This window comes from Camarhynchus parvulus, chromosome 1, assembly GCF_901933205.1.
Source record: "Camarhynchus parvulus chromosome 1, STF_HiC, whole genome shotgun sequence".
In the NCBI taxonomy this organism is placed as follows: domain Eukaryota; kingdom Metazoa; phylum Chordata; class Aves; order Passeriformes; family Thraupidae; genus Camarhynchus; species Camarhynchus parvulus.
In genome coordinates, this window is record NC_044571.1 from 99,133,072 (window position 1) to 99,158,357 (window position 25,286).

At 36.6% G+C, this 25,286-nt stretch overlaps 1 protein-coding gene across 14 annotated transcripts in view; it reads left to right on the forward strand.

The window, feature by feature from the left end:
* Window positions 1-25,286, forward strand: part of ABI3BP (ABI family member 3 binding protein) — a 136,501-nt gene that overhangs the window by 97,299 nt on the left and 13,916 nt on the right. For 13 of the 14 annotated variants that reach the window (XM_030961111.1, XM_030961001.1, XM_030961095.1 and 10 more), the window contains 11 exons: window positions 277-351; window positions 2,031-2,105; window positions 2,585-2,659; window positions 3,778-3,843; window positions 4,177-4,251; window positions 9,543-9,638; window positions 13,684-13,794; window positions 16,548-16,631; window positions 18,055-18,123; window positions 18,787-18,999; window positions 20,447-20,558. In XM_030961111.1, coding sequence (XP_030816971.1) covers window positions 277-351; window positions 2,031-2,105; window positions 2,585-2,659; window positions 3,778-3,843; window positions 4,177-4,251; window positions 9,543-9,638; window positions 13,684-13,794; window positions 16,548-16,631; window positions 18,055-18,123; window positions 18,787-18,999; window positions 20,447-20,558 — 1,051 coding nt within the window. The remainder of the gene's footprint in view (window positions 1-276; window positions 352-2,030; window positions 2,106-2,584; window positions 2,660-3,777; window positions 3,844-4,176; window positions 4,252-9,542; window positions 9,639-13,683; window positions 13,795-16,547; window positions 16,632-18,054; window positions 18,124-18,786; window positions 19,000-20,446; window positions 20,559-25,286) is intronic. The other variant, XM_030961036.1, reaches the window with a different exon arrangement.

Sequence of the window (25,286 nt, forward strand, 5' to 3'; positions counted from 1 at the left end):
TCAGAAGTCTGTATTTGTCAGATCTCCAACCAAAGTCAGTGGCCTAATTTTTCTTTTAGAGCAAGAACTTTAGCCCCTAACTCAACTTATCCTACAGTACACTGCTGGGACTTCTCTGTGTTTTGGCTAGTCATTTTGTTTCAGGTTCCAGAAAGCCATGGAATTGTTATTGTCTTTTTTTCAGGCATTTGAGGCATGCATTTTCTGTGGGCTAAGTATGGCATTGGATCATGACTCCTGAAGAATACAATAATAATCTTTTTCCTTTTCTTTCAGCTCCAAAAGAAATACTGCTCATTCCTTCCAAATCCAAAACATCTGTTGGGCCAGAAGTACCACAAGCTAAACCTGGTAATTTACAGTTTGTAACTTTAGAAGTGTTACTGTGGCACTGCCTTAGTTATATTTCTGCTGTCAGTGAGTTTTGTGGTCATGGGGCATGCATAATAAGTAGACAGAATTTTGTATCATTGTTCAGCTGAGAACTTCTTCATAAATTATATCAAAGTGAATGCCCAAGAATTGGATCAATTTCCATGGAAAGCAGTTGGATGGGTTTAGTAGCCATCAAAAATGTGAGAAATCTAATTAATCTTAATAAAAATGTATTTCTGCGCTTACATTCAAAAAATTCTTTTGTTTTGGGGAATTTTGTTATTCTGAATACATTTGATTCAATTTCTCAATACTTTTGAAAATAGTGTTACAGAGTTTCAATACAAGATATTTTACATGCTAAGAGTAAAAGTGCTTTCAATTCCAGTTTTTTCAATACCAGTGATTTTTGCAGTAACCATGGTAGATTCATGGAGGCACATCTATAGTGAAGGGTGGCGATATCTAAGCTTTACCATGAGGTGACCTATTTCAGTAGAAATTGCTAAGGAGGAAGGTAACAGGAGAAAAATGCAGTTAGGTGAGGAGAGACTACATGTCTATAAGAGCAGCTCCTGATCTTTCCTTCTCTCTGAAGTAACCTCTGAATTGATAAAATTTTATTCTTAGACAAATAGCTTAATGAATAATTTAGTAATTTCCCCCCCACTTCTTTCTCCTTGTCCATTTTTTATGGCCAAAGAGATTTCAAGCAGAGACCCTATTCATTCAAGAACTATATTCTATCTATACATACACCATATAAACATATATATTACTGTGAACATCAAACTGAACAGTCCAGGAAAAGGATTTCTTTTCTAAATACCTTGTTTTGAAAGGCTGTTCAATAACCAAGTTAGATTCTAAGTCTCAGTTGAATAAGAGCTATTTGCAATCATGTCATAGTTAACAAGTGCCATCTTTTGGTACCACTACAAATTTAGTTTTAGGGAAAGAATTTTAGAGAACAGAATTTAGAGACTTATTTTTTGCCTTTTAAGAATAATTATAAAATTTACATATAAAGTCTAAATCATTATAAAGGTGCATATGCAAAACAAGCTACTGGTAGGAAAAACTGTAAACAAATGTTTTCTGTGAAATATAAATGACACCTTTTAGCAACTGCTCCTTATGCGAGTAACTAGGTTATTTTCCAGCTTCCATATTTTTACCTTCTTTTTTTTACCTTATTTTACCTTATTTTCTTATTTATTGAAAGACAAAGAGTCACGTAGTGTGTGCCTCTGCCTGCCTGTCTGTCCTTTTCATCCAGTAATTCAGAGACCTTTCAATTAATTCGTTCAAACCTGAGTGAGATCTGAAAAATAAATACATTACTCATAGCTTCTAGAATTTTTTTGAGAAGTATAAATTAATCAACAAGGATGAGAAAGACCAAAGACTGTCAGAACTCCAGGTTTAGGACAAGTGTTCTGAAGTTAGTGGGGGCCCAGCAGAATGCTAGCACTGTCTGGTTGTCAGCATGAAAATACATCCAGACTAATTAGAATGTGCCTGTCTCATGTCTGTTCATATTGCCCTAGCAGATGTGCAGATAGGTTTTTAGGAAACAATGGAGAGACAGATCCTTCATGAAATCCAACTTCTTTAATTTGCCTTCTCACAGAACAATGGTTTGTTTTTTATAGCTCCAAGGGCAACACACCTGGGATCAATTAACCTTGTAACAGTTCATGTTGTTGATGGGTCCAAAATAACTTTGGGTAATGAGAATATTGCATCAGTTTATTTTTCATCAATCTTTACTTTCTCTGCTTTTGCTATATGGCTAAACCTAAACTTTTATCAACAGAAATACTTTAATATATCTTTGTCATGTTCGTTTGTTAGTTACAGTCCAGTGCATGTACAAAATGTTGCTGGTTTTAATTTTCCAGCCATTTTTCTTATTCATGTGATTCTTTATAGAAACAAGTACTACATATATGAGGCTGAGGAGTCATGTAAAAAGGCATTGCCTTATCATCTTTTCTGGTTTTGTCTGACTTACTAATGATATATATCTTACCAGACTTGGAAAGTCTTTTACATGTATAAAAGCATGATTTTCAGCCAGATTTCTAGCACTGACTCTTTTGTTTATGATTTGCACAGACAGTTTGAATTTCCTTTCCATCGGTGATGTCTTATGTTTAAAAGGAAATAATTTGCATTTGCTAAGCAGTAATATGTCCATTTTCAGTTCCCAATGAAACATACCTCATTTCACCCAGGCCCAAAATTGGTCAAGCAACCGAAATTCCTTGGTTTGATACAGGTAATTTTTTAAGATTTTCTTAAGTTGTTGTATTGAGAGTCTGTAGATCTTAAGTAAAATCAGTACAGTTTAATGTTTAAAGGTCTGTTCATTTAAAACTGTTTCAAATACATAATATGAAAATTTATTTTTCCCCTTATCAAATATTTTAGTTTATTGCTCTGAAAATGGGATTTGCACAGTATTGCCTCAAATATTGAAGATTATGTGAAGTTTTTAAACAGTATTAGAGCTGTGTATTGGATACTCATATGTATATAGTGTTGCAAACATCGATGTAACCGAGTTCCAACTTTTTCTTACAAAATCAAAATCTGTAAAACTTCCCCAATCTAAATGTTAAAAATGAGTAATATGTTCTGACCTGTATTTTCTCTGATGCTTTGGAGAGGCTGGATTAAGTGTTATGGGTCGAACGTTTATTTGCCTTGAATATCAAATAGCCAGCTCTACTTAAAAAAACTGATTTACAGATGTTGCTATTTGGGCACAAGATAACAGTGACTGCTGCTTATGCTTTCAGCTTCCACAGATCCCATAACATCTAGAGTATCAAAATTATTTTGGAAATAAAAGGCAACAGTAAAAAACAGTTGAGGGCTTCTGATTTCAGCCTTTCTGATGACACTGTTCTTCAGCTGCCCTGCACAGTGTCTGCATTGAATGCTCCCAGTTGTTTTCTCAGCAATATTTTAATTTTTCATAGTTTTATCTAAGTCTTTGGTTTGGGGGGGTTCAGTTTGGCAGTTTGGTGTTTTATTTTGAGGTTTTTTGTTTGTTTGTTTTTTACAGAACCTAATTAAATGTCTTAAGGCCATGGATACCCTGCAGAGCTAACTCTGTATCCATATACAGTTGGGTAACTGGCTGTAAATATTTTACATCTTTTTTTCCTAAACCTACATATGAATGTAACTGGTCAGACTGCATGATGGAGCCATCTGGCCACTAAAGAAACTAGCATTTTCCACATGCATTTTGGATTAGAACTCATAGAACTCTCATGTGTCCATTTTGCTGTATCACATTGGTGCATGGACCTTTTTGTCTGGCAAATTGCACTGCACTGTCCCTGTTCTGTTACACACAGCATTGAAACAGGACCTTATTTCTTTTAGCACCTCATAAAACTCGTCTCACTTCTGCAAGACCACAGCCTACGGATAAATCACAGACCAGACCTGGTAATAATTGTTTATTCAGTCTGGGATGGGGAGGAGATTAAATAGTTAATTAATTTTTTCAATTCTTAGTGGAATTTTAAGTTGCTGGGAGGGAAAAAAGGGATATTTTTCAATCAATTAATAATTCTAGTGGTAAAGCCTTTCCAAATCAGAAAAAAAAAAGAAAAAAGAAAAATAAATGAAACCAAAACTATGTGTGTCATCACAGCCGCTGTTACTTCTTTTCTAGCATGGAGTTCTTGACATCACATAGAAGTCTGTTGGGTACCCTTCTCATGGAACTTCTTTCTTTTTTCTTCTTTTTCCTTTTTTTCTTTTGAAACTCTCTCACAGCTTTTAGTAGAACCACACTACCACCACTCAGAACAAAAGCACCTGGACTGCCAAAGTGGATTGTGCCAACAGCAGGTAGAGTTCTGGGTTTGGGGTGGTTTTTTAATTTATCAATAAAAGACAGGAATGTGACTTCCCCAAGTAATCTTGAGCCCTGCAAAATATCTCACTGTGTTTTATTCTAGAATTTAATTCCTCAGAGTGCCATGTGCAATTGCTTCTGCTGATCTTGTCATACAATCCCTGAGGGTGATTATGAAATTATATTGGCACTCAGTCTTTGTAAATTTACGGACTTATTAGTTTGTGGCTACTCTTTACTAATGTTTTCTAGATGTCAGATCCACAATAAGTACTGAAAAATGTTTAATTGGAAAAGATCACCCATTTGTTTGAGCCCAAGTCAGGAGGCTTGGTAGGGAAGCCTTAAAGCCAAGTATCTCTCTAGTTACTGCCTGTGCTCGTGGTGTGTTCACATCAGACCTACTCACACTCAGACCGTGCAGTATTTGGACTGTATTTGAAATAGTGAGGCTTGGCTACTTCAGCACCAAAAAGTTTAATGTTGGTGGATGGCAGACAACAGTGAGAGCTTCAACTTACTTATCCTTAACCAACAGATAACAAATGTCCCTAACCACAAAGATTTATTAAAAGTACATGTCTTCTTGGGGGAAAAATAATTGATCCTTTTTCAGTTGTACTTGATTTTTCCATCCAATCAACATAATATTTTCAGTGATAATTCATAATGAATCCATATTTTTTTTATTTCATGGAGCACTGATTTATTACATCAATACAAATAGCATTGGGGATTATTTTTTATACAGCCATTGGTTAATTAAATATATATTTTTGGTATTTTTCACCAACAGTTCAAGTTTAAAATAATAAATGATATAAATAAATAAATAGTGTACATATTCAAGGCAAACATTTGGCTGACCACCCACTAAAAGTTCTGTTGTCCCATATTATTGCTGGCTCCTGTTACTATTTCTATGCTAGCTAGATTAGGATAGCCTGAGTGATATTCTATCTATTCTAAACATTTTTGCCTGTGTAATGTTTCTTTCTGCTATATTTGGCAATTTAATACCTGTTGCTGATCCTAGAATGCCTTGAGCTACTCATTCCAGTACATTTTCACAAGCCCACTATGTTGTTAGGAATGGTTAAAACTCAGCAGAGATGGTTGTATATTTAAATTGAATTAAATTTAACCTGTCTAGAGTATGGCACACATTTCTGTACTACATATGGAGTGAATGCCTTCACTAGAGGTACAAGTTCTTTGACCTTTCATAGTCTTTCTGGTAAATTAAATGAGGCCATCAAATTCCAGGACATCAGAGCCAGTTAAAGCATTAATTGCCTGATTTCAGTAGTTGTGGCTCAAAAGATTTTGTTGCTAACTTGCACTGGAAATCACCTTATACAAGTGAGCTTTCTAATGTCTGATTACTGGAACAGGAGAATGCACACAGATCTCATAATTGTGAAATTATGCACAAACACATAATTACATTACACAGCACATTGAGCTTTTCTCCCCTGTAGGCATAACCTTGTCAGAGGTATTGGTAGGTTATTAAAAACACCAGCAAAAATTAATACATGCTTAGTAAATCAGTAGTATAAACATAAGAGTAGTAAACTGCTGCATGGAGTTTTATGTGCTTCATGCTGGTTTAAGTTGCTGAAGTATTGTTTTAAGCAGTCATATTGTAAGTGGCCCTCTTGGTGTCCATCATTTGTTATTATTTCCATGCCTTTATAGCAGTGCCTGTTGCCAGGAAGAACTAGAGTTTCTTTGTGGTAGATGGTGTCAGAAGTCACCACAAAACTACTAATTACTGGGCATGCTATGTGCACTCACTGGTAAATAAGTACCTTCTTTTAGAATTCTTCTGAAAATGATACTTCGAGTAGTGGTTTTAACTGCCAAGTTAAATAAGTATATTTTTTCTCTAAGTTAAAGAAACATGCTGTAGATGTCTCTTAGCTAAATTCTGTGTGCTGCCAAGTAAGCCCTTCAAGTCAAAGTGTCCAAAGTACCAAAGGCCTTTGCTATCTCCTGCCCACTTCTTGGTACCTCCAACCCCACTGCCACAACAGCTCATTGACACATTTCTGTGAATCTGCACCTTTCTTCTGAGAAGTGTAAGAGAAATCACCAATGAATTTCATACATTTATGTCATCTTGAGAGGGGACTGCAGCATGTCACAACTTTTCGGTCTGTACTTTTCTTGATGACCAGTAAGTGAAATCCCAAGTCTTCTGTAAGGCAAGTACAACACAATATTGAGCCAGTGTCTGAGACACAGGGCTGACTGTGCCCACAAAAATAAGCTCACACAAAAAGGAATTCAGGTAACCAATTAAAAAAATCTTCTGTATCTCCTAAGCAATGTGCAGTTAATTATGTATTGCAAAAGTATTCCTAAGTCTGCAAAAGAGACTTGGGAAAGAACTCTATAACCTGGAACCCCAAATCCTACCAGCTGAGCAAAGACAAAAAAGGTTCCTTTTTCACTCTTTTCTGTGGTTGGCTTATCAAAATCCTGAACTTTTGACCTAAGATGATCAGAATTTTTAAGGGGGCTGTTAAGAATATGCTCAATATGTGTAACAATATGTTTTCAGACTTACCTTTAGACATTACATCACTTATTCTTGGATATTCTGTTATTTGGACACCAGTTTGGATCTTTTAATTCCTTGCTGGACTGGCAGTGCTGTTGATTGTACTCCATTTCTTCCTCCTGAGTGGGCTTGTTAGCCTCAGTGATGAAACAAAGATGTTTCTCCCCATGCAGGGAGGGCTTGGCAGCTGCAGGGCCCAGATGATAAGCAGTGGAATTTGTTTTTTCCAGCACCAGCACATGGGGCTGTGGATGGTTTCCTGGCAGCCTTCTCAGCCTCCTGGCCAGCTCTAGTGCTAGGTGGTAAACTGGACTGTGGAAAAGAGGCAGGGATTGCTTCCTCATGGTTAACATTCCTTTTAGTTTTTTTTTGTCATGTTTTAGCCATTTAGCCATTTTCTCTAGAATGCCATTTTATTCAGATGGCTTTTCATGTTGGTGTACATAACTTACTGGGTTGTTTTTTAATTTAATCCTAACCATATAAATACTGCTCCTGATCTACTGAGCTTTCTGACAAATGTCAGCAAACAAACTTGGAGCAACATTTCTATTTCCCTTGTGAAAGGGAGGCATACATGGTTTTCATTAAAATGACTATTAACTTTTTGTTCTATTTTCTTTTTATTTTTTAAACTGTGTGTGTATAGCCAAGTTCCAGAGGAACTCAAGTATAGAGGTATTTCAGCTTATTTTATCAAGGGGACTTTTTTCATTATTTCCCTTTAAATGATCCACCCTCCTAATAGTATTCCTACTATTAAAGACATCAGAACCAGGAGAGGTTAGTTTAACATGTTCCAGACCCCGTGAGTGTTTCCAGGAAAAAATATAGAATTAAAAGAAGACATATGCAAGTAATAGGTCTATTCTAAATTCTGGCTAAAAGTTTGGATGAATTTGATAAGTGCTTTTAATAAGCAAGTTGCATTAGGTAGAATAAGGCAAATGCTATGACAAATACAGAAGACTTTGGTTGTGCAGGTACCTCTGTGAAAACACAAACTTTTATGTAACTTTAAAGTGTGTTGAAATACTTAAAATAGGAGATTTTGCCAACATGAAGGTATTGTGGTTTGAAACTTTGACTTATTTTTCATTACTACTTTACTAATGTCAGAACAGCAGTGCATGTTTCTGAACAGAAAACAAAATTACTTCTTCCACCTAGAACATGTGCAATATTTTGTTCATTCTCAGCTGGCATAACTCAGAAAAGATTATTAATGTAAATTAGATTCTGAGAAGCAGAATAGAGATAGGCTTTCTGTAGAGACTGTAGCATGCACAAATAATTTAGAATTGTAATACACAGGTGATTTTGTGTGGATTATTCAATGTGCAACCACATTTTGTTGATATGTTCACTTAAAGGTGAGCTGAGAAACTAAACGTGCTCTAACTATACCTCATGATGTACAAGATTATTTTTATTTTTTTAAGGCTGGTGCTGGTCTTCTCATGCCTTTTCTTCCTTGAACATCATTTACATGAAACATTGATTATCACTCTGGTGCTTTGTACAGCTGAAGATCTAATTAATCTTTTTAATTACCTGAAGACAAATTACAGTTATATAAAACCATATGATGTGTTCAGATATTTTAGACACAGGGATCAGGTCACCTGCATCCATTTCCCAGCTTCCTGCAAGTCTTACTCCCAGCTTACTTTAATCTTCAGTAAATTATTTATCATGTATGGACTGTGGATTTGTAATGAACATGCAACAAAAATGGTCAAATAGTAAAGTAATTGAAAAATTATCTGCTTCATACCATTAAAATACTAGTGAAATATCAAAACAAATTGAGGTCCGGATTATAAATCTATGAAATCTTTAGCTGAAGTGATTAGATCATGTTGAAACAGGGTTGGAATTTGAGAATTAAAGTAATATTGAAATTTATTTTTTTTTTAATATGACAAATTTTAGGGGTTTTTGTCTTACATTCTTAGCAAGGGTGCAGGGGGTTTTCCTACAAACATGATGAAATTGCAATGCATCTTCTTGCTTTACTATATATACAGTCTTTATAAAGCAAATATACTTACTTTATGTAGAGACAGGATATTAATTTAACATTCTGGCTCTCCTATAAATACCAGCATGTGAAACAGTTGTTCTGTACCAGGAGTTGTGTTGACCTTTTAATGCCACTTACTTTTTTAAAAATGTGTTTATATAACTTTTAAGTAGGATTTTCTCTTATATACAAACTGGATGTTGTGTATACTTTGTCTCCTGTACTCCAAACATGGTGGATAATTTGGTCCAGAATTGCTCTAGCCATTTAATATGGAGGATGACCAGCGATCATATAATGGGGAGAAGGAGAACTTTGCCCTTTGCAGGAATCAATGGACATTTTACTCTTTACACTGAAAAACTGGAATGTTCTCTCAACTCATTTTTCCACAAATAGTCTTGGTTTAACTCATCTGTTACCTCTTCATCTTATAATTTTCTCTTTCCAAATATATTTTACTCGAGGAATGTTTAAAATTAAACTCCAGACTTTGTAGAACCAGATCACTTTCCACTTACCTGAATAAGAAGATAATGGATATCACCAAGTTATCAGTAAAAACATAGATGAGACACATGTTGGTTATGCACGTGATGTCAGCTGGAGTTTGAACATATTCAATACACAAGTATACCATGACTTGGTGCCACACTGTAGATACTTATTTCATTTCCTTTTTTTCACAGATGACTTTTACACACCTGAAGCTACTGCCAGACCAATTGACATGGATGTCAAAAGACCTCCAGAGTATGTTGACACCTGGCAAAGGCCAATTTCTGGTAAGGTTAATAAAAGTAAACAATAGAGCAATTTTTAACAGTTGTTATTAAAAATAAAAATGCTGCCTTTTCTGCACACAAAGCACTTCCACTGAGAAGAAAAAATAATTCATAATCATCCTCATCAATACACATTCTTATGGGTTCAGGATGCTACTAGAAGAGATAACAATAAGAATAATTTATAGCCACAAATTAGTCACTTACATATGCTTAGTCACTACATATGGTAGAAATTTTCACCACCAGAGCTGTATCCTTATGATCTAGCAGCTACAATGTTGTAAGCACTGTTTTTTTTCATGCTAGTATTTTCCACATAGCAAAGGAGAATCAGGTAAAAACATAACCAACTTGTACTCCCATGTATGAGGAAGTTTCATTGAATATTGGGATTGTTGGGAAAATTAGAACATTAGGCTTGAAGGAAAATAACAATGTGGAGTAAATATGGTTACAGGGTTTTTTTACATGTATAATACAAGACTTGCAATGTTTACTCTTCTGGCAAGTCTTGCAATAATGTTTTCAAAACAATCAATATTTTAACTGAAACATACATACAACAGCTAAGTACCCTGATGTGTAAAGAATGTTTCAGAAGCATAATCAAGCACAAAATCTGCTTTAGCTGTGGTTATTTCTGACATAGAAAAATGCAATCTTTTGTTTTACTCTTGTATTTACTACTCAGCTGCAGATGTTTTTTTAGGTAGCTTCTTCTTTGAGAACATGTTACTGCATTTTAAAACACTGTTTTATAAACTGCTGTGTGTTCCTACTCCCCGTTGGATTTCCTTTGCACCTAATTTACCTCTACAAATATAAGAGCCTATCTTGATGGCCAGGTTCTGATGTTTTATCCTTTTTTAGTTTATTCAGTCTGACCACTGTACTTTGCAAAGATTAAATCTAGTGTGATGTACTATTACTAGCAGCTGAAGGCAAAGTGTAAACACAAAACAAGGATAATACTCTGCACTTTTTGTTACTGAATGTCAGGCAGTGGTGTTTCCTTATGTAAACCCAGCTTGTGATTTGCAGAGACTTGAAGGTTTTTTATGCACATAGATTTGAGGGGACATTAAGACTAACTTTTACTTGTTTGATGACATTTGATGTCTAAAGTTAAGGTTTTAGAGCTTTGAGGTCAGTCAATACCTTGAACTGTAGTCATAAAAGGCAGTTGGGTATGGTTGTGAAATTAGCTACTACTGTTTCATCATTTTCTTGTGTAAGTGCAGTCCCATCTCTCTTCATGCAGCTTTAACGTGTATATCAAAATCCATGGAATCATGGACTGGTTTGGGTAAGAAGGAATGTTTAAAGATCAAAGAGTTCCACCCCACCTGCCTTGGGAGGGACACCTTCCAACAAACCAGGTTGCTCCAAGCCCCATCCAACCTGACCTTGAACAGTGCCAGGGATGGGGCAGCCACAATTTCTCTGGGCAACCTATTCCAGTGCCTCACCACCCTCACAGTAAAGAATTTCTTCCTAATGTCTAATCTAAACCCAACTCTCTTCCAGTATATATTATTATCTAATATAAATCTACCCTTTAAACAGTTTAAAACTATCTCTCCTTGTCCTACCACTGAAGGCCCTGTTAGAAACTCTTTCTCCATTTCTCTTACAAGCCCTCTTTAAGTACTGCAGGTTGCGCTAAAGTCTCTCTGGAGCCTTCTCTCCTCATTAAACAACCCCACTTCTGAGTTTGTTCACAGCAGAAGAGCTCCCGCCCTCTGATGGATTTTGTGGCCCTTCCATGGACTTGCTCTAGCAGGCCCATGTTGTTGTTTTACTGGAGACCCCAGAGCTGGATGCAGCACTCCAGCAGAGGGTTAGAATCACCTCCCTCGCCCTGCTGGCCACACTGCTTCTGGTGCAGCCCAGGATACAAATGCCTTTCTGGGCTGTAAGCCCACATTGCTGGTTTGTCTCTAGTTTTTCATCCACCAGTATCCTCAAGTCCATACCTGCATAGCAGGGCTGTTTTTAATCTCTCATCTAGCCAGTGCTGAGACTGGTGGTTGCACCCAGTCCAGGAGCTGGATTTTGGGCTTGGCTGTGATGGACTTCAGGAGGTTTGCATTGGCCACTGCTCAGCCTGCCAGGGTTGTCTGGATGGGATCCTTCCCTCCAATGTCCACTGCATGACCAGCTTGGTATCATCCACAGAATTGCTGAGGGTGCACTCATTCCCATTGTCTATGTCCCAATAAAGATGTCTGCCCTAAGAGGCTGCTCATCCTTCTCTTTCATCAAGAGAGTCTGAGTTAGGACTCCCAGTCCATAAAGAAGCCTAGAGATTAATTAAATAAGAACATTTCACCACGTTGTTGTCCGTACAAGAACCTACACTCACAAAATCCCTAAATTCTATTGTGCATCCTAGTTTACAAGTTCAGTCTCCACACACTGGTAATTAGATTTTGTAGCATCATCGACCAGCACCCAAATCATTGTTGGAAGTAGCAGAAGGGAAAAGTAGGAATTCTTGTTTTTCCAGAGTACACTACAGTAGATTCAATTGTGACCCAGTAGTCTGAATGCGATGTTTTAGTTTGCCTGCAACTGTTGTAGTTGTGCTGCTTAGAAAATATTATAGAAACCACTGGTAAGTCAATACTTGCATATTTTTACTTCATAAATACCTTGGTCAACCCCTTCTCTAATTATGGGCAGGGGGAAAAGTAATGATGAATACAACCATATAGTAATATCTAGGATATGATGACATATATACAAAAATTTATTGTATTATTTCTGGCCTTAAGCATATTTTTTTCATCTCCATCTGGAAATTAAGAATTACTATGAAACCTACAAATGCTATTTTCAAAACCACTACATCCTCCTAAATTAGATAGAGCATTATTTTCTCTCTTGATGTGAGTGATTTTAAAAAAATAAATCCACTGGTTTATAAGTGACTACAATAGTCCAAAAAGGAAAAGGAAGAAAGAGAGATGGTTGTGTATTGTAAGTATTTCCAAAAAAGCTCTCCTAAATGAGTCTTTGGATCTGCTCCCTTCTCGCCCACAGTCTCTCTATTTATAGGGTAAGCTAAGGTCTGATACACAGGACCTGAGGTACCTTATGGAGCCAGTAATTCAGTGTCAGGCAACTTGCAGAGTTGTTGACATTGGCAGCCTTATGAGAATTATACTACTCTTGAGGATTTTCTCCTTTTAGGTACAAAAAGGCTTTTGTTACATAAATGTGTTGCACATATCTCCTGGATTTTTTTAAGGAAAGAAGGGCAAAGGTGAATAGTGGAACAAAAATCTTTTCCTTTCCTTTTCATAATAAAATCCTTCATAATTGTCTGGAAAATACAGAAAAATTATTTGTAAGAATGAATTAAGGGGCTTAGGTTTTCCTGTTAGACCTCACTGTCAAAAGAAATTATCAGGTAAATGTAATGGGTACTGGCTGGAGCTGCACATTGAAATAACTAAGTTGGGTGCTTCAGAAATTTTGACAACAGTAATTGTCTTTAGCCATGTCATTGTATGAGGTGACAGTAACTTTTTTCAGTTTTGAATGACATAGAATAAAGTGTACCCAATGATAATTTCATTTTCTTACATATTTTGCTTCAAGCTGAGGGTGGCCGGTTGTATTAGTCAGAAAGTACAAAAGGGCAGAAATTTTGTGAGTAGGATACTGAAGATGTTTCCTAGCACATTGAGGTGGTGTTTGTTGTGTGAAGATGTATCTATTTGAATGCCAAAAAATTACTGTCAACAAAAATGAGTAACTACACAGAAAGTGAGTCACTGAAACACTTGCGCAAAATCTCAAAGGAACTACATTTTTTCAGTGTAAACTTTGTTTAAAACTTCATGGCTCACAGTTCTCAGAGATTTAAGGCTAAAAATGCAACTCAGATCATCTCCTAGTCTCATCTCTCCACTTTTGATATTAAATCAGACGTGAAACATTGCTTGAGAAGTCAGAATACAACTTCTAGTGGGTTTCTGATTTTATGGAATTTGAGGTTAATTAACTAATAGTGCTGTCTTGTAATGTCATTCAGTGACTATACCACCTGGCCCTCAGCACCCTCCTATACGTCCTGCCAGACCTACACCAATGAGAAGAAAACCTCTGCCTCCTAACACCGTGACTGGTAAACCAGGGAGTCCAGGTATTTCAGCCTTTTCAGCATAATCATTTTATTGTGTGTGAGATAATACTGGCTAGCAGGGTATAGGAGAATTCCATAGCATAGATTTCTTTGATCTGTGATATCAATAGAAACCAGTCTTTTGGAACATACAGGCCTTGTGGTTTTTGTCTTCTTACAAAAACTTTGTTTCTTTTCTTTTTCCCAACCTAATTATATCAAAATCACACCTAGTAAGGAAGCTGAAAGCAAAATAACACACTCCAAGTCATCCTTTAAGATCAACCTTAAGAATATTTCATGTCTACTAATATCATTTTTTGCTATTAAATGTGCATGTTGGATGGGAGACGTTGACTATTGCGCTTCAGTGCCTAGTCCTAACTGGTTATTTGTTATGGAATTGCTCACACACACACACATATATATATATATAGGGTACATCCATTAACCACTGCAAAAAATGAGCTAATAGTCACCCCGACAACTAACTGCACTGGGAAGTAGAGCAAGCTGAGTTGTTTCATGTGGAGAGTTTAGCTTGATTATTGTGCTAAAGTATTCTGGCTTCTCAGTATTGGTTTAAGAGGACATAGAAAATTTCACCTTTCCTGTTTTATTTTGAGTTAATCCTGAAGCAGGTATTCAGTATCCACATGGATGTTCTGTCCGTGGATTCTATATAAGAATCCTTAGGCTAACATTATTCCACGTAGTCAGAAACTATCATCTGCTTAAGCTTAACATCATGACAGCTTTTTTCCTCTTCATATTGATCTCTGTAGTTCCTTGGAGATATAAAGGTCTTTATATATTAGAAAATACAGCTATATATGAATATACAGCTCTACTGGATTTCCTATTGTGGTTTTTTGTTTGTTTGTTTGTTTATTTCATTTGGGACTTTATCTGCTATTAAGATACTAAAGATCTAAATAAAACTTTAGTATTTTGTGTGGCAGATGAGTAGCAAGAATCTCCAGGATGGATGAGACAATCTATATATTTATTCATCAACAGAGCCAAGATTGAAATACTGTGTCTTTACTTGTTGTTGTTGAGTGGTGTTTCCTTAGTAATAGTTCCCAGAAAACAGAAGACATCATCAGTCTTAAACATGATATATTTTTTTTTGCTTGTATTGGGGTCTACACTAATTCTCTCCACTAAGTGTCTAATTAATTTACCAGTGTTTTGAAATTTCAACAAAATTTTCAATTTTTCCTGACAGTGGAGGCCAGGTTATGTGGTAGTCAGTATTTACCATACCTTCCTAGGCTTTCAAGATGGAATAAATTGCTTAAATGATCTCGTTCTTCCTTGTGGGGACAGTAGAAGATTTTCCTTCTTCTGTGTTTCCTAGTGTTTTATCCAGCTTAGTTTTAAACATTGTAATTTTGTTTCTTCTGGTTCCCTGGAGAGAGAGACAGTTCCAGTGTACCAACAGGAAAAATTTGCCTCAATGTTCTTCTTGGATTTTTCCTGTCAGAATTCTGTCCTATTTCTTATTAACACTGTGATTAATTCCTTACTTGCATCTTTCTAACTCATCCAGTGGATATTATGGAAAGGTTTCTATGCAGACATTAAGTCTCCTGAATGGGTAAAAAGAAATGGAAATGAGAGTTCCAGAAACTTTGTGAAACTGAACTCTAGCGAGAATCTTTCAGATTTCCACTTCATTAAGAAAATTAGTGGAAAGTAGGGATTTTTGTTGCCTTCAACTTGGCTCTCCAGAGTTTTGCCTTCAGTTGCCACATTCTGTATCATATATGATGGGGAGGTAACTACATTATGTAGTCCTTGACTCTTCATGGTTGAGATTTTGCTGTCATATCATGGTTATCTGGGAGTCTCTGCATGTTTTATGAATTTAATTCTTGTCTTTTACAGCTATTATGCAAGAAATCAAGACCTTTACCATGGATTGTTTGCCTCTTAGAAACCTGTTTTCTTTATTAGGTGGTAACAGCTGAAGAATAATAGCAATGTCACATAATCTAAAATACTTTTTTTAAATAGTTGTCTAATTACAGGTGATAATATTGCCTCTATCAGTTAGTTTCTGTCCAGACTTATGGAACCTACTACAGAAATGAGTTCAGCAAGAAAACTTTTCTCCTTGAGTGATATAGTGCTATAAATGTTGAAAATGCTGGACTTGGCTGCATTTTCTTTGCTTTCATTTGAAGTGTATCTTAATTTCATTTAGTGTAAGCTCCAGTACTGTTCTGTGGTTAAACTCTTAATGCAGACCACAGTTAAGGACTTGGTGTTTATCACTAGAAATGTTCCAGCACCACTAATGTATGTGCTGTATTGAGAGCAGAAATTACTCTTACCTGTATTTGAGGGAAGAATCCAAATTTCAGTTGCTGACTTCAGCTATTGTGCCTTGCAGCTCAGGAAGAAATGTGCTCTTTCTTCAAGGAACAGCAATGTCAGTGCTGGTCATTTTGCATCCTTTTAGCAGTCTGTGTAGGATGGTTTTGTGCATTAAACCAGGTTATATTCTAGCCAGCTAAAGTCCTCCAAGACAACCTCAAAGTAGCAAAGAAATTTCTTACTGGGTTTCAGGATTAGGTTATGTTTGCAACTAGCACAGTGCAGAACTTTCCTGAATCCAGCTGAGGGATTACTAGGATTTGAATGAAAGTACTTGTTAGATGAAGCAGTTGTCACAAACTGAGTTCTCTTAGAAAATGAGAAAGCTGTTTGACTCCTTCAAATGCTGAATGTCTTGTTGCTACAAGTCCCTCCATCTGTCACTATAGCTAAGCCTGCTGGACCAACACCACCTGTGAGGACAGGAACATTATATAAGACACCAACAGCTTTTGCAACTCCAGAGTATTATGGTAAGCATGTTACAAACACTTCTAGTTTCTTTTTCTTTTCTTTTTTCTTTTTTCTTTTTTTTTATAACTACCATTAAGGTTTCCATTTTTCTTTTGCTTTCATACTTTATTGATGCATTGTATATTTAACATAAGAAAGTATTCTGTCTGGAGTGATTCCGATTTCTTTTATGCCTTTGACTTTTCTGATTTGATTGAGATCTAGCTGCCTTCTTATACTCATCTTGGTACTTGAGAACATGACAAGGCTTCCATCTTCCTAGAAATCCATACATGCTTAGTAGGCTTTTAATACTACTCTGTGGCCATTTAAAGCTATGCAACAACTGGACAAGGCACTTCTTTTCCTGGATGTTTCAATTTTCCCAGGACATAAATTCAGCATATTATTTGTCAGTGGCTGACAGTGCTCATCATAGATGTGATAGCCTCCTTTATTTGATCAAACTGCTACCATTTCAATTGAAAAAATTGTAGTAGTGCAATCATAGTGGTCAGTGGGTAATTTGCCCTTTTTAAAACTGGGAGTTGATTACAAATTCAGAGCTAAGTCTTTCCAAGGTGGCATACAGTAATGGGTTTAGAGGAGGATGTGCTTAGAATTTTTGGGCCCAAAAATGCAGTTCTCGGTATATTGTCATGAATGATGCTGCTTCTAATTTTCCTGGATTTGTAGTAATATTTAAATTCTTGTCTCCTTACAATGAGTATGAACCTACTGTGACCCACAGTGCCCAGTAAAGCATGCTGGATGCTAGATTTATTTATAAATTCTTGTTGGGAAGCATTGTGTTTTATCTGTTGAGGTCCATTGTAGTATTTGCATCATGTTCAGTGTAGTGGGTAATTAATACAACATTATATCATGAATCCTGACTGCTTTAGCACATTTCTCTTCACCAGTGTATTTGCTTTCAATTTCCTTCAAATTTTGTGGAAGTTGTACACTCTGAAGACAGATTTTTTTTCATTTCCTTATTGTTATTTTTAGAGAAGTTACTGTGCCAGTGTAATAGTTCTGTATATCCCAAAATATATCAAAAAAGCTCCAAGCTAAACAGCCAGCACAGTGCAAAAAGATCCTTTTTCCATGACTGACCTTTTTCTTCTTTACCAAAAAATTAAATTAAAGCAAATGCAAGACAATGGTCTAAAAAGTATTTTACATATATTGCATGAATTGAATCCAGCAGCAGTCATGAAATCTGTAATTTTGATTATGGCTGGCTGTAGTAGCAGGTAAGTACAGGGTTTACACAGCATCACAGAAAAAACACCTAAAATGAAGAGCCAGATCTGCCACCAAATGTCTACCATTTATCTATTCTGATAATTATTTAAAATGCCAAAAGAACTGTGAAATACTGCAATTCTAACACTGAAACTTTGTATTTATTGCAAATTATAACTGTGTTTTCTACAGTTGATGCAACAGTCTTCAGCTCAAGTCCTACATCAGAAACAGATTCTTCAGGAAAACCAAGGTACCAAGGTAGGATATTCATAGCTATGGTATTTTTATTTCAGGGAGCATATGAAGTCTGAGCTATCTTGCATCAAATTATCTTATTGGGTTATTAAAAAGCCAACATTTTATTTGATTCTGTGTCACTTTAGTGGCTGATATATGAGCTGCTGTACAAACCAGCATTTTCTGGACTAAAGCTGTTGCTCCTTCTGGTGAAACAAAAGTGTATGTGTTTGTATTAGCATACCCTTCAAAATCTGCAAGTAGAATTATAGTCTCATTTTACTATAGAAAAAATAAAGTTGATATTTTTAATTTTGTGACAGATTTTAGTTCTTTCAAACAGTGTGTATCACCTGCTAATATCTTCAGAGTGCCATTTCATCAGTTGTGCCAGTGGGAAGGGGGTGAAGCAGTGCAGATTCCAGGTCAAACAACAATAAGTAAAATTTTAAAAACAAGCAAATAAACCAAAACACAACAAAAATATAAAACCCAAAACAAACAAAAATCAGAACAAGCAGCTTAATATTGAATATATGGGGTTTATTCTGAAAGCTTTGTGTTTCACTTGTGCAGACTTTTGCTTGGTGTGCTGAGATGGATGTTGTGCACCGGGTGAAATTGGCACTGCCATTTTGTAAAAACACTCTATTGAGTAACAGCTCTTTCCTATATTGTTCTTAGCCCCCCATGTCAAGTACATGAAGAAAGATGATGATGTGCCTTGCTCCATCACAAGCTCTCTTGAACATTTTCCTCAAGAAGAAGTTGGCAGCAAGGAAGAGCCCACTCGTCCTCCACAGAATCCTCCAACCAACCTCACCGTGGTGACTGTAGAGGGCTGTCCATCCTTTGTCATATTGGACTGGGAAAAACCAGACAATGACACTGTTACTGGTTGGTCTGATTTCTTTCCTTCATTGTGTGATAATACAATATTTCCAGCTTAATTTACTTGCACAGTAGTTTTTTGTCATTTAAAAGTACTTTAATCCCCAGGGATTAAAGGAGGCCAGTGGTTTGAGGTATTCTTGTGCTACTGTCAGCTCCAGTGTGGATAAGAAAATGCTGCTAGATTATAACAAGATTTACACAACAAGGATCATTGGTGTCAGTGATGACATGAAAAGATACTTAAGAAATATGACTCTGTATCTTCTCCAATTTTCTGGCTCCTCTCTGTACAGGATCTGGTAAGGTCTAGTCAAGAGTTCCAACAATACAGCAGCATATCTAGATGCACACACTTAATGTAGGCATTCTTCTTGACCTGAGGCTGTTGTTTCACAGTGGGCCAGGCACAATCAAAGCTTACACCCATCTAGTAAGACATAGAGCTTTGCCAGCATAATACTTGCAGTATTATGACCCACTGCAAGAGGGTCAACAAGCCCACTCTGTTGAAAGAATCTGGTTTTTCTTTCATTTCTAAAGGAAGGGGTTTATATTAAGAATAAATGCCTGTGAGTCATGCAGGGCTCAGCACACAGACAGGTAAACATGCAAGATGGTCATTCTTAATTCTTCCATCTTCTGTATTTCAACATTAGCTGACAAAAATTGAACATTGAAGTTGACTAAGAACTCAGTTAATGACTCATCAAAATCAATTCCGAATTCAAGAGAAGCCATTGAATCCTGTTTTCTGAAAACAGTGATTGCTTCATATTGGCACCAGTATGACATTACTTGTTTAGACAGGCTGAAACCAGTTTTGCTGCCATCTCTTTCTATTTTTGTAGTTTATGCATGTTTTTCCGATCATCTTATTTAGGCATCATATCTCTTTTTTAAAAATAAATGCGCTGTTTCAGATAGAAAGGTGGAAACAGAAATCATAGTTTGTTGCATAATTTTGCTTTTTGAATGCTTACTTTGCTTGACTTTAACTGTGTACTTTCATTGGGTACGCCCAAAACCAAAGCATAATGGAAAGGTCTGACAAATAACAACCAAAACAGTGATCACACTCACCTGCTTGTTTTCATAAAAACTGCAAGTGTCAGGAACCAAGACCATTCTGCTCATGCTTTGCTTGTTTGTGTTGCCACAGAAATTAAGGGCAGTTTGTTGCCTTGTGCACTGAGTAACAAGCAGGCACTGGATGGACTTGGTAGTTCTTGGTGTGTGCATGCACATATTTGCATGCTCATTCATTTCTTTCATTTTCTTTTCCAACTTGAATGAATTAAAATATCCACATTATGCATTGACTTCAGGCTGGCAAAAGGCAGAAATGTTGAATTCCTGTAAAATTGCATACTCATTCACTATCTGGTTGTATTTAAGAAGCTTGAGTAAGAGATGTTACTTGATCTAATTTTTCTTTACTGTAATTTTCCAGAGTATGAGGTTGTGTCAACTGAAAATGGAGGAAGTGATGGTGAAAAGGAGAAATCAATTATCACTACAAATCAAACTCATTCTACTGTGGAAAACCTAAAACCTGACACAAGGTAACTAAATAGTATAATTTTTTAAGTTAATCCAACTAATTCAGACTGTCAGCTGTCTGCCACTTCAAATGGAAATACCTATGGAAATAAGACCTGATCAGTTTTACTCCTGTTTTGATAGAAAAAAAAAAAAAAAGTATAGTTTGGTTTAGCTTTTTTGTAAGTTAACAGATAAAACATATTTGAGGAATCTTTAGGAAATTTATGAGTATTTGTGGTCTGGACAAGCTGTAGAAGTGACCTATTGTATCAGAAAGACTACTTGTCAAAAGTAAGAAAATTACTGTGAGAGGAAAACCATGTTTGTCCTGAATATATAATTTTCTTTCAGTGTCTTAAAAGAGCTGGCAAATTAAAAATGAGCAAGTGAATTACAGTTCATGGTGTGCCTCTCATGCAACTGGTTCAAATAAGCATGATCTATCTTTAAATAGTAAATCTCATTAAAAAGTATTCTTCTTTTTATGGTAAAATTCAGAGCAGAGAAGAGAACCGCTTGTCTGTTGTTACATTGTTTACTCATTGCATTAGAAAGTTAATGAGCGACAGTTGGGGTTTTTCCTGCAAGACCATCCATTTGGCTTTGGTGAATGAATGTTTCTGTTTTAGATAAACTAAGATATAAAGGCATAGCTATTCCTAAGGGAGCAGCTACCGTTCACCAACCCCAGCCTCAAAAAGGAAAGACAGTGAAAGCCATTCTGGATCCAGAGGGCCACTGCCCAAATAGATATAAATTTGATAAAAATTGCTTTGATATAAATTGCAATGGTGCCTGTCCCCCAAGTCTCACCAGATTTAAGGATGTAAAGTCCTCAGAGTGGCTCAGTTCAATAAAACTCCCGTTCCAAGCAAAATTTGTGTTTCCTAATGGTGAGGACACCTTGAGAGCTTTGTCAGAAGCACAAGTTACTGTTACCCCTTAAATCCAGGCTTGCTGGCATGCTAAATTCAGGGAAAACAAGAAAGTGGTTAAGACAGGTGGCATCATGTAGACAGTATCTGTTCTACCAAGAAACATCACATGTCCATCATAAAAGTCTCCTGTCTATCAGGAGCTGCTCATTAGATGAAGGAAATGTGCTTGTGGATAAAACTGACTGCAAATGGGAGGAAGAGCAAAAATTAAACACAGCTCAATATTCATTAACAGAGTGTTTAAAAATTCATCAAGGAATACATTAGGCTGGAAAGGAAACTTTTCCATAACTAACCTCAAAAGGAAGAGCTGTAGAAGAGGTAGAGCTGGAAAAGAAACCTGGCAGAGAAATAGAAATCCATCCCACAAATGACCAACATTTGCACAAGTACCAGCAATGGAAAGAGAGATGCTCAGTAGCAGAAGGTGGATTAACTGGGCAGAACCTCTTGGCCTGGGAACTCTTTGGAGAAACTGACAAGCTGAATTAGAGACCCTTTTTTTTTCCTGAAGCCCTCAGTGAAGCTTGGGTGAACCCCCTATGCTGCTCTGAAGGTCCAGTGCATTCAGAGCTAAAGGCAGTTCAGGACAGATCTAAAGCAGACAGACCTAAACAAAGACTTCCTAAAAAGGCATAAAAATATTTGTGAATCTGTTATCTGAGCCTTCATGGGTAAGTCTAACCCAGAAAGCCCCTGTAGCAGCAAACCAGTTCAGGGCTGTAGCTGTGCAGATGTGGATTCTTGAGGAGCTGTACCTGGCAGAGACATTCTGCAGTCATGTTGGCCAAGGTCAGGTGTCCTGTTGAGGTACTTCAGGTAGGATATGGTGGTGCCTGGCCCAGAAGCTAAAGAGTTAATTGCCCACAACCAACAGGAGGGAAGGAAGACAACTTTTTGGTGTGAAGGGGGAGGACAAGCAGCAGGGAAAACCGGGGTGCCAGATCATGCTGTTTGTTTGCTTCACTCTTTTACATTCTTCAAATAGGTGATACTGCTCTGGGAAGGTCTGCAGCAAGGCAGACACCCTTCTCCCTTTGAGCTGGCCTTTACACAAGGCAGCTTTTAAAGATTAGGAGCTGATGGCCAGACTTTAAATATTTCAGGAATTTGGACAGTGTTAGGGAGGCAACAAAGAGACTTTTACAGTCGCTCATCAAAAATTGCATCTGCGACTGCAGCTGTCAGTAAGTACAAACACAGAAGTTAAATGGGATGAGGATTATGGTGTAGTATTCTGTGTGTCCATTTAGCTGTCTGAAAAGTGACTAGATCCAGAAAAAATGCACTGGCTAAAAAAAGAGTTTTGACTTTGAGTACAGTTATCAAGTACTTGGTTTTAGCGGACTCATACCATGATAATATGGAGATGGAAATGAAAATAAATGGACTTTCATAGGTGTACCACAACTTGTGAAGGTTAATTTTAAACAAATCAAGTTGTATATATTATGGAAGTTTGTTGACTTTCTGTCTTATATATGCCAGCTCTATCTGTTCCTGGTGACTTGACTGCAAGTCTGATACTCTGAGGTGAAAGTAAAATAGAGATTTGAAAGGATGTAGACCTTTTAAATAAATGTGGGGCACAGTCAGCTGCTTTCTAATGCAACGGGTTGCTTGGAGTTTTTTTCTTTAAAAAAATGTTTTAGAAGCACCTGTACAATGTGATTTCATTGGAATGCTGACATCCATATGTTTTTTGCCCAAGGAAAGACATATCATATCCATGACATTTTCCCACAGTAAGGCACACCTCACAGTTGACAACCACACATTAATTTAAAGGATTTTTCCTTATAGGACAAATATTTTATCCTCTTTTTCACTTAGAGAATTATCAAATATGGTGATTGCAGGATTTAAAATTTTAGAGGATTTCTAATAGTTTAAATAACCTGGAAAGTTCAAATCTTGGTATCCATTATTTGGTTGGTGAGAGTTCTTGAAACTGGTACTCTTGCTGTCAGTAAGCTACTGATTGGCTTCAGTCTAGAATTCTGTTTAATTTCATCAGATTTGCTTCTGATTGTAACCTTTACCTGAAATATCTCAAAGTATGTGGTGTTGTTGTGCTATGTGAGCTAGAGAACAATACACATCTTCCTTATTCAGATAGTTAATTGGATATAACTGGTGCCTGAAGAAAACTTCCTTTTATTTTATGAATGTCTTCTGCTTAAACATTTATCTTATAGATGTGTTTCTATGATCTACTATTCACATATACACAGTGTTGATTATGACTTTTTACTGTAGTTACTTCTGTTACCCTTTATATTATTTCCAAGGACTTCAGAGTAGGTTCAGGTCACATTTCACTCAGCCTCCTGTTCATTATCACACTGAAGCACACACCAAAATTTCTGCGGTTTTTGCTATCTTTTATTCTTTTAGTGAAAATATTTATTCTTCTTGCTCCTGGTTATTCTGAACAGAGTAGTGAGTTACTCGGTCTTTACTCTGTTGTTCAAACAGTGAGTATCTGCCACTATGAACCGTGAGCTCAAAGCAGCTGAAAAGGAGTGTGGACCAGGTCACTTTCATAGGTGTCTTACAACACATATTATTTATTGTAAGATTGGATCTTGGGGGCAGTTTCTGCTCTTGTAGATCTCAGTTTCCTCCCGTTTCTTTAATGCAGGCAGAGGTGGCTTAGTGTGTTAATGCAAATGTCATTTCTATCTTAGCAAAAAAAAAAAAAAAAGAGAAACAAACGCACTAGTATGAACTAACAATTTTTCATCCTCCACATGGAAATTCTTACAGTGAGAAATGCAGTGTTTCCACTTGGAAAAGAGTCAAACTGCAAGACTGATCGTTTTGGTCAAAGTAGTTACAGTCTAACTTCCAAGCAGCCATTTGAGGAATGAGACCTGCAATATTCCATCTAAGTTGTCATACAGGTCTCCTGTTCCTGAGTTTCCTTAAAAGGCTGCTCACATTGGAACTCCCAGTGGGAATACCACTGGCATACCCAGTGCACTTTCCTTGTTTTACATTAAAATTTCATAAGAAAGCATTGCAGCAATTTCTCCTATGTTAATAGTCAAGCAAAATCTTCCATATGTGAGTCAAGATAAGGTTATTATCCACAATTTTCAGTATTTTTCTCCTTGAGCTGCTTGTTTGTAATAAACATTGAGAGGTCTGAGAGAGAAATGGACTTACTGTGGTTTTTGTTGTCTTAATTCCATCTCTTCTGTAGTAATAATGGTGTTCCTCTGCATATTCTCCTTGGAAAAAAATTGGATTCACTGATCTGGGGTTTTTTCATGGACTTTCCTAGCCTAAAATATTAAATGCAGATGTTGTTTGGGTTTTTTTTCCAATGAGATTTTTTGTTATTCCTGCTGGTTTCTGTGCCAAAATATGTAGTTCTTATTTCTGTATCCCTGCCCTATCTTGAAACCCTTTTTTTTCGGTCAGTGTGCATTTTCTCTTTCATTCTGGTGGTTTGTTTAAGGGCAGCGTAGCCCATAGCACAGACCATAGTGCCCAGGAAGTTCTACAGCCTAAATTTCCATACAAACCTTCAAAAAAGAGCCTGAAGACTGCTGAAAACTGTTCTCATGCATGTTTGTGGTGGCAGTAATTGGAAGGTAGGGAAGAAAAATATTAAGACTTGTCACAAATAGCTCTGGAGAAGTTTGAGTAGCCATTGGAGGATGTGTCCCACCAGCCTACTGCTGTAGAAAAAGAGTCTTAATAAGAAACAAAAACCTTGCGATGCTTGCATTCCACGGTTTTGTATAGCTTTCCTATTAGGTACTGATCTGCTTCTCCATTAATTATTTTGATGATTTCAAA